Source organism: Gavialis gangeticus, unplaced genomic scaffold (genome assembly GCF_001723915.1).
Source record: "Gavialis gangeticus isolate Ggan-Ray unplaced genomic scaffold, GavGan_comp1, whole genome shotgun sequence".
Classification (NCBI taxonomy): Eukaryota; Metazoa; Chordata; order Crocodylia; family Gavialidae; genus Gavialis; species Gavialis gangeticus.
The window spans coordinates 64,739,940-64,750,252 of NW_017728995.1; the positions used below are offsets into that span (position 1 = coordinate 64,739,940).

At 44.4% G+C, this 10,313-nt stretch overlaps 1 protein-coding gene across 1 annotated transcript in view; it reads right to left on the minus strand.

Moving 5' to 3' along the window:
- Positions 1-10,313, minus strand: part of MYO7B (myosin VIIB) — an 81,182-nt gene that overhangs the window by 46,245 nt on the left and 24,624 nt on the right. The window contains exons 17-21 of the mRNA XM_019503728.1: positions 7,408-7,560; positions 6,535-6,633; positions 5,791-5,885; positions 2,388-2,472; positions 642-860 (exon numbers count right to left, since the gene is read on the minus strand). Coding sequence (XP_019359273.1) covers positions 642-860; positions 2,388-2,472; positions 5,791-5,885; positions 6,535-6,633; positions 7,408-7,560 — 651 coding nt within the window. The remainder of the gene's footprint in view (positions 1-641; positions 861-2,387; positions 2,473-5,790; positions 5,886-6,534; positions 6,634-7,407; positions 7,561-10,313) is intronic.

Below are 10,313 nucleotides of genomic sequence, written 5' to 3' on the forward strand. Positions count from 1 at the left end.
GGAAAAAAAAAAAAAAAAAAAAAAAGACAGAGGCAGCTAAGTAGACTTTGTTCTGTTTGTACAATCAATATCTAACACAAAGTGGATCTGGTTTATGGCTGAGGGTCCCATGTGCTGCCACAGTATGATGATAAATAAGATTTTCTCTATAGGACCCCTTAGAGCATTCCAGACTGTAGTGCTTTAGGATTTACTCTGTTGGTTTCATTATAGACACCACCTTTGCAATGCTACTGAAACATATTAATGTTCTCTACATTGCCACGTCTGTTTTCTCTTCTCTTCATCCTAATCAGCATGGGCTCTGCTCTTTTTTTAATCAAAATTGCTTTGTTATTTTTTGGAATTTCCCCAACTCACTTGTGCTCTAATCTAAAGTCATCTTATTTATTAAGTACAGAAGACAAACATACAAGAGTTATATGTTAAAGGCTGCTCTCTCATCTGTCAAAACTTCAGAGTCATTGCTGTGGTAACTATAGGAAGGTGATGTGATAGAAAGTCTGCTTCCTTACTTGTAGGGGATGCAAAAGCCATTGCAATGGGGAGCTGCTACCCAAAGAAGTTTGCTGCTTCTGTGAACAGTATCCTAGAGGAAATATCCTGTTTAAAAGATGACTGGCTGAACATACAGCACATACCTCTCTCTTCATCCTCTGGAAACTATGACGAGCCAACATTCCCCTAGCATATGCTTGTATAATGCACACAGCTTTCTTCTGCTCAGCTATCTTCTGGCGCATCAGATAACCACGACACAGGGCTTGGAACCTAATCACATGTGCCCGGGCTGTTTCAAACTGCTTAGCAAGCTGCCGGCTCCGAAAGAGGGCTTGCAGGCGCTCAAAGCCCAGCATGACCTATAGAAGGGGGAAAGAACAGCATGAAGTGATCAAACCTGAAGCAAAATGGAGCTGGGACTAACTTGAACTCGATGGAAGATACGGAACTGGGACAGAGAATCAAGATGCAGAAAGAAATTACCAGAAATTGCCATCTAAGCAAATGTTTTATTTCTTGGAGTTATAAATACAGGCATTTTAAACTAGGATGTCAAGGGACCCAAAAGTTACTTATTAAAGATGGCATCTGTAGGAATGACATTACTCCCAGGAGACTGAGGGTGAGGGAAAGGGAGGGAAAAGGACTGAAGTGGACTAAACAGAAGAAAATGAGATTGAGGTGAGCAAAATGGGTCTGACTATATGAAACTGAGCAGCAAAAGAACAGAGCAGAGTGCAGAGCTAGAATCAAGATGAGTTCGCATGAGCTTCTGTTTGGTTTTAGAAAAGGAAACACTTCTGCCTGAAAACGGCTGCTTTTGTTTCTTCTCACTAATCAGCCAACATCTTAGAACTGGTTTCCTCTCCCATTCTCAAAAATAATTCCTCCCAGAGCTCACTCTTTCCTCACAAGAGATCCCTCCTTTGGAAGTCCAAGTGTTATTTTCCTTGACATAACTTTTTTTAAAGTAATTTTTCTGTCATTTTTGACAGATGGCTTATGCCACAGCTTCACTGAAACATTGGCCAGGGAAGACACCTCTCACAACTTCACCAGCACTATTCATTTGTTATCTGGGAAACATACATGGCTGGCCTTCAAACCAAGATGGTTGATCACAGGAAATAAGGGATGGGACTTTGGTGAAGCAGTAGCCAGGCCACTGCTACACCAGGCCTAGCAGATGATAGTCGGGGTTACTGTTTTACCAATAAGGGGGCATTGTCTTGGATTCAGTGGGCACATCTACATATGCTATTAATGCACCAGAATAAACTCCAGCAGAGTTTGTGCTATAGTTTATTGCTCCTGGGAGCAGTGTTTACACATGTGCCCAGGACTGCAGCACATTGAGCTGGGGTGAAGCAGCCCCATCTAGCAGGGGACTGGGGGTCAGCCTGCCAGTCTGGAGCTGCTCCTCCTCAGCACATTGTGCTGCAGAGGGCATGACTAGGGCACAAGAGTGCTATAGTGCATGGCTAGCTGACAGGCAGCCACCACACTGGAGCACCCTTGTGCCCCAGCCAGCACTGGTCACTGTCTATACGTGGTTTCAGCACACTAAATGACTCCACTGTAGGATAGTACTTGTCTCAGACAGTACTGTCCTGCAGTGGAGTTAATTAGTTTACTGCACCCTAATAGGGGCACTCAAAGACAGTGACACTATACTGCAGAGCTAATTAGTCAACTCTGCAGTAAAGCACACATGTAGATACACCCAGTAAGGATAAAGATGATCTAGAATCCTTTTGGGGCCCTGAATACCCTTCCCCTTCATACACAGTCACCTCTTATTTCTGAGCCATCTTCTTTATTAACTTTATACAGAGCCATGTAAAGTACAGTATTTATATGTTCAGGAACAGAACCATGCCTCTTACCAGCCTGAAATTCTTCCTGCAGTAATAACCCCTCCAAGCTGTCTGAATGACCACAGCAGACCGTCTCTGCATCAGAAACTGCTTCCTAAAGGCAGGCAAGGGAATAAAAGTTTACTCTGATAAGAAATGGCAGAACTAAGACAAGGACAAGAGGTAGGAATGAAGTGATGACTCTCTCCTCTTAGCCTATACTCTCCACACTCAACACCCATGCACCAGACCCTCAGAGTACACCTACCCAGCACTCAAGAAGTGTAGGATTCTAGGATTCAAAATGACTCATACAAATTGGAGGACTGGACCAAAAGAAATCTCATGAGGTTCAACAAGTACAGTCCTGCGCTTAGGACAGAATAATGCCATGCACCGCTATAGGCTTGGGGCCAACTGGTTAAGCAGCAGCTCTGCAGAAGAGGAGCTGGGAGTTACAGTGGATAATAATCTGGCTATGAGTCAGTGTGCCCTTGTTGCCAAGAAGGCTAACGGCATACTGGGCTGTTATTAGGAGCATTGCCAGCAGATTGAGAGAAGTAATTATTCCCCTCTATTCTGCACTGGTGAGGCCACATCTGGAGTATTGTGTTCAGTTTTGGGCACCCCACTACAGAAAGGAAGTGAACAAGTTGGACAGAGTCCAGCGGAGGGCAACAAAAATGGTTAAGGTGCTGAGGCATGTAACCTATGAGGAGAGGCTGAGGGAACAGGGCTTATTTAGTCTGCAGAAGAGAAGACTGAGGTGGGATTTGATAGCAGCCTTTAACTACCTGAAGGGTGGCTACAAAGAGGATGGAGTTAGACTGTTCTCGGTGGTGGCAGATGACAAAGCAAGGAGCAATGTTCTCAAGTTGCAGCAAGGGAAATTTAGGTTGGATATTAGGGGAAAAAAATGTCACTAGGAGGGTGGTGAAGCACTGGATTTGGAATTGGTTACACCTAGAGAGGTGGTGGAATCTCCATTCTTGGAGGTTTTTAAGGCTGAGCTCGACAAAGCCCTGGCTGGGATGATCTAAGTGGTGATAGTCCTGCTTTGAGTAGGGAGTTGGACTAGATGACATCCTGAGGTCCCTTTCAGCCTGAATTTTCTGTTATTCTAAGTAACTATCATGCAGTGCAGAGATATCCAAGCTTGCTTAAAATCCTGACTTGACTGTAATGTCTAGACATATCCAAGCCAGTTTTAAAATACCTAGCATGGCTACGGGTAGCCGCCTACCCCATGGCAGCACAGACCTCACAATGAGCTGATTTACCCTGCTTCTTCAGCAGGTTTTACAGCCTGTGCTGTGCTCCATGCTCCTATGGCTAAACTGCTACCAGTTCTCAAACACCAGTAGCATAACAACGTATGGGCTACCCATGGGAGGGACACCAAAATTGAGGTAGAGGGGCCTCCCATCCAGGCACCCTGCATCTTCCCTGCAGCAGCTTTGGCTCCAGCAGCAGGATGGGCAGAAAAGCCATGGTGGTGCTCAGTGTAGGATCAGCAGTAAAAAGATTCACTGCTACTAGGGGCAATGTTACCTCCTTTTTTTCCCTGCAAAAAAATCAGTGTTTGAATGTCCACTTGGCACACATCTCCATAGCAAAAAGGAGCTGACATCTGCCCCTGCAACAGCAAACCTCCAACCACTGCCCCTGTACCATGTACCACCAGTGCCCAGGTCATACAATCAGCCAGTTACACTTCTGCCCAAGTGAGATATTTTAAAGCTATCTTGGATATGTCTGTACATTACAGTCACTTCTGCAACTGCAGCACAAACATAACCTTGGTTATAGCATTTTGTCTGCCTGCAGCCCACACATAACAGGTAAGGTTGGACTGTTAGGAGAATATAATCTAATTTCCTGCATAACATGGGCCAAATAATTCCACCCATGACTTGTCATCCACTTGCTGATGGTGAGGAGAGGGTAGAAAGAGCACCAGGAATCCAACCTGACCCAAGGAGTTCAGTTAAGAACATAAGAATTGCCATTTACTGGGTGAGACCACAGGTCCATCTTGCCCAGTACCTTGAGTCACACAGTGACAGAGAGTGGATGCTGAAAGGGAGAGTGACCTAGGGTTTTTTTCCACTATTCCTCTCTCACTTGCAGCCTCCAGCATTTAAGGTCTAGGAAGTCCAATTCAGAGGCTGTACCACTACCTTCCATGTTCAACAGTTACTGATGCTGTTTTCTTCTAAGAATGTGTCCAACTCCTCCCCCCACTCCTTTTCTTACTTTCATGATCCAGTAAGGGCCTCACAATTATTTCTGGGCCAACTTCGTTGATGACGTAGCTTCGTGGAATGCTGGGAATGTGGCCCTGTTCCCAGAAGTTAAACCTAAGCAGTGAACCCCACCTGTCTGACAGCATATACTCAGAATCCTCCTCATAACTGATAATGGTTGCCATACTCAATTATCTGAATAAGACAAGCCTTCTACAGTAAGAGCTCTTGCACTGAGCACAGGGTGGTTAACACTGTTTACTCAGTGATGAAAGCATTCCCAAAGATAGAATTCATCCTTAAAACACTTTGATGCTTGGCCAAAATTAAGATAAAAATCACAACTTTAAGAGTGTTAACAGTTACGGACAGATGGGTACAGACTTTTCCAAGCAAGCTGGACAAAACACTAGTATTCATTGTGGATTGTAAAAGAGAGGTCTTGGACAGCCTATCTACCCTTCTGTAAAATAAGCGTTCCAAGGTCCTGTATTTTCTAGACCACTATGATAAAATGAAACAGAGAAAGAGCAGGTCTAAGGGCAAAACCTTTGCCTATCTCTTTAGGAGTTCCACATCACTGATGTAAACTCAGGCTTGATACATTCTATATCGGACAGTATCAGTGTAGTAGGACCCCTGGGGGCGCAAACCTGAAATTTGGGCACTATCAGGTAGAAACACAGGCTGTAGTGCCACCAGGCACTTGGCTAAATGCCAGACTCAGCTCAGCCTGGCTCCTCTCATAAGATCTCTAATGGGGAACCAGATGAATTGGGGAGGACTAATGGGAGCCTTATGTGCCTGATGGGGGTTTATAAAACCCTCCTGCTTCCTGCAGGGTCTTATCCCAGCAAAGGCATTTCTTAGCGTAGCAGTATAGGAGCCTTGTCCTGTGACTCCAGGAAAGATTTGTTACTGCCCTGGATTTCCTGGCCTGGATCTACTACTTGCTCTGACCATGATGCTTTCTTGACATTCTGGAACTTAGATTCACATCTGGCTTTGACCTTGGCTTCCACTCTGGTAAACCCCTCAGTTACTGCAAACAACTAGGCTGACTGCCTATTCCCTGGTCAGCTTTTACACAATGCATCGTTAAGTATGTTGTGTTCAACCACAGGGGGAATAGGATATGCTCTGATTTTATACAACCCCAAACCCTTGTGCCCTTTCAAAGCACTCACCTGTCCTTGAATCCCCTCAGCACTTTCTGGATAAGAATGGCCTTGTTTGTAAGCTCCTTTTCTCGTTGCACCTCCAAGGTTGTATCATGATAATCCTATAAGAGAGACCCAAGCAAACTGGCACAATGGCTGCACTTCTGCTGAAGAGGCCCAAAATTAGCAAGAGTGCTGAAGGTTGGGATCAAAGCATATTAATGAAAGTGTGCATGGCTATTCATGCAGCACCTTGCCACAGCATCTGGCTGTAGCTGTCCACAAGCAAACAATTCACCTATAGCACATGAAAATATTTCAGAAAACAATGGCAATTTCAAAATAAAGCTATTTTGTGTGCAATAATCATTTACTGGACCACATAACTTCTCTACACATGTGTAAAGGATGGATGCATTTGATAAGGCCACCATTAGTGTTTTCCACTGCTGTGTGGTTTCCCACAGACATACAGCATGGGAAGCCATTGTGCTGTTACTTTCTGAAACACCCTTGTAATAAGACGTAGCCTCTGAATTTTAGCAGAGTTATAAAATACAACATGTTCTTCCATCTTATTAGTGAAGAACAGAAGTGGGTGGGAGATGTGCAGTGCTATTTGGTGGCACAGAGATACCTGTTGAGCTATGTTGTGCACTCTTGAGATGCTGGACAGAGTTTTTATGGTCCTTAACATGCATTTCCTGCAACTCACTCAACATCCCTTTTTTCATGTTACTGCATGTGACAGCAAACACCTTTGTTACTTACCTTGAGGAAAATCTTGGTTCTTCCAACTTGCCAGCCTCCATCTTTGCCTATGACCTTCTCAGAAATCACCACGCAGCACCAACGGACATCATTCTGTTGCTGATGCAAAAAATCATCATATTAAAGCATGGTTAGTAATACAGAACTAGTGTGATATAAAACATCTCTGGCACTGGTGTTTCACAGGGTGAAGAACAGAAATGACTGCAGCCTGACAAACTGGAATTCAGTGTGCAAAGCATGGAAATGGCTAAGGTCTAAAGTATTCCAGGATTGAACACAGAAAGTATGTTAGTGCTTGTGTGCAGAAGTCCATGGATCAAGAGGCAGGTCAGTGTTTACTTCTCAGTTCACAGAGGTCTCAGGAGTGAATCTATGAAGAATGGTTATGTCCTAAAGCTCAAGAATTACAGTCCTGTTGTAGTGGTTTTGTGGCCTTGATCCAGGGAATAAGGGAGAAGCAAATTTTGTTTGGTAAAGTCTTTTCCCGGACGAACTATGCAATTGGGAGAGATGCTAGATGAGCTTTCAGGCATGAAGGCATTTTATGCCCAGATATTGGTCTGATATCTCTCCCAATTGCATAGTTGGCCCAGTGAAATATATCACCAGACAAATGCTATGCCTGGTGGAGTCATCTAGAGAATTCAAGCCCAGGACTCCTGGATTCAAAAAGCATAAACCTCTACCACTTGAGCTAAAGTTAACCTGCAAAGCAGAGGCTGATTATCCTGGTGACAGATCATTTGACTAAGTGGGCTGTGATCCAGTTGCATTTTAAACTTAATTCTAGCTGTGAAACAGAGCATATTCCCCCAAAAGCCTTCCAAGGAAAGGTTGGATTAGCATTTAAGCAAGTTTCTGCTGACGCACCTGTTCTCTAGCAGATGCTGGCAGCAGGACTCTGTATCTCTCTAAGAACTCTGCAAAGCTGTAGCGAATTGGGTAGCCAGCCTTTCTGATCCGAATGGTTTCCATCATTCCTGAATACCGCAGCTGCCGGATACACAGCTCCCGATCAAACAACTGGAAGGACAGACAGACATGGGGAAGCTTATCATCAAAAAACAGCTCTTCATATAACATGGTTCAAAGAACATTTGCTAGCTGCTTCAGAAACAACAGCTGTTTCAAAATGAACTACAATAGTTTTAATTGCATTTTATAGTTAAGTCATTGCACCAAATTCATTGCTGGTATAAGCAGGCAGTTTCAGTGAAGCTGCAGATTTCTGTAGAGCAGCAGTGAAAGAATTCACTTACCTTGGGTCTAATTTCAAAGGCCATTTATGATTCCACATCTGCAAGTTTACACCCACAATACATTTTGAATACAGTGTTGTAGCTGCATATAAGTGCAGGAGCAATTTATAGTGTGTTATACTATAGCTACCCAGGTGATTCCACACACCAGAGAGCTTCAGGTCATAAACTGCACCTGCAAAACTCTGCCCACATTTTACTGTAGGAGCAAAATTGGAGATTAAGTTGATGCCCTTTAAAAATATCCTCCCCTTAAAATCACCTTCTGTGCTGTGGTATTGGTCCTCAAACATTAGTGTGTAAACAGCACATCTGCAGCCAATTCTGAAGCAGTCAGACTGGCAGTTAAGAGAATAAATTGAGTAATTGTGAAGGCAAGAAATAATCTAAGCAACCAAATAAAAAGTTTGAATGTCCTTGCAGCTTCCAGATAAGGTTCTTGACATCTCCCAAGAACAACATCTAAAAGAAATCAAGATAAAACCCAACTAGATCCCACCATCTTTTGGCTGTCCCCCTCTCTGCTTGCTGAGGGAAGAATAAAAGTAGGTATGTGCATATTTCTTTGCAGAACAGGATCAACCTCTGGGGGTGCACTAGATTGCCCAGTGAGAGTATGGATATAACTAGGCCTATTAGAGGGGGAAGAGAATTGCCCTCCTAAGCCTTGACAGGCTAGTTTGAGGGGAGTGACAGCTAAGTCTTTGTTGCTTCAGAAATGAAGAAAGATCTGGGTCTGGCATTTTAATGTCACTTTAGAAAGTGTGACCTCTTTAACTCTGCAGGACTTTTCCTACAAACAGCAGGAATTGAGGAAGGGGAACCACACAGTTCAGTAAATGTCAAAGTATTAAAATCAGAGGGTGCAAAGAAATGACATTAAGAATTGAACTTCCTCATCTCCAGAATGTTCACAACCAGCCCCACTGGATATATGAGCCATGATCTCAAAACTCTTGCCTGTTGCAAGTTTGAAACCCCCAATGAGAGCCCATAGATCCTCTCCAGCTACTTGGAACACATGAGAAGTTCTAGAGTGGGAACCTCTTGGAGTTATTCTTGTGTTCAAGTCACACAAAAATAAGAGAATAGAAAGCCACTGCAGGTGCATTCTGTATGCCTGATGAGACGCACAGTCAAAGTAACTTCATCACCAGAAGACAGAAGTATAACCTTGCCAAGTGACATTGGTTATGCTTTAGGATGCCAACTTTGCAAATGCCCAACCACCTGCTTAACTCTAGGCATGGAAATCACCACGTGATCATTTCTGTCTCTGGCCCAGGTCTTCGCTGGTGTTAACCAACACAGCTCCATTGATTTTTTTTCAATGGAGCAAGGCTGATTTACAACAGCTGAGTATCTGGTCCTTTGAGTCCAATTTTTAAATCAAAATAAAGGTGGGCATAAACTTTCAAAGGAGGCTAAGCCCCCTGTGAACTGGCATCTGCCTACACAGGTCACTAGAAAGCAGCCTGATCTAAGCCCCACCAAACTGATGGGAAGACTCCTGTCAACTTCAGTATTCTTTGGATCAGGCTTTCAATGCTTTAGCATGGTTAAAGGAGGTTGTTGCAAACATACAAGACCAAGGTGCAAGGCCCAGATACATCTGAAACCTGGCCCGTTCACTGTTTTGCTGTGGGGACTGGGGGATTCTTTTTTTTTTTTTGTAAGGACAGTCTCATCATCACATCTGAGATTAGCAGGTGCTTGTTCCTTTGCTCTGCTGAACTTTGCTATGTGGAACTGAATTGCCTTTTATTTAGGTTCTTGTACAGGGCCCATCCCTCTCCACATCTGACACTGGCTCAGATCAGTCCTCCCCTATTTCAGACACCAAAGACTTCTCCCCAATTTAAAGGGGGCAGGGTGTAGGCATGGTTACCCCCATTTTTTCCTTTCCCCATTTTTTTTCCAAGTTAGAGGTCAAAAGTTTTTCCAAGTTTTCAGGTCACAAAATCCTTAGACGCAGAGGTAGCAGTGGACACAGTCTTTCTGGACTTTAGGAAGGCCTTCAACACTCTCTCACCCCATGCTCATTAAAAAACTAGGGGACTGTGGCGTCAAACCTACGCAGTCAAATGGATCACAAACTGGCTGGAGGGCCGCACCCAGAGGGTGGTTGTGGATGGGTCATTTTCAACCTGGAGGGATGTGGGCTGTGGGGTTCCCCAGGGCTTTGTCCTTGGACCCGCACTGTTCAATATCTTCATCAGAGACTTGGACGAGGGGGCAAAAAGCACCCTGTTCAAATTCACAGACGACACTAAGATGTGGGGGGATGTGGGCATGCTAGGAGGCTGCAATCAGACGTAGACAGGTTACAGGGGTGGGCAGATGAGAACAGGATGGGTTTCAACACTGACAAATGCAAGGTGCTGCACCTGGGGAGGAAGAACCAGCACCATACCTACAGGCGGAGGAACTCCCTTCTCGTCCATACAGAGGCAGAAAAGGATCTTGGAGTCATCATTGACGCCAAAATGAACATGGGCCGGCAGTGTGGGGACGCGG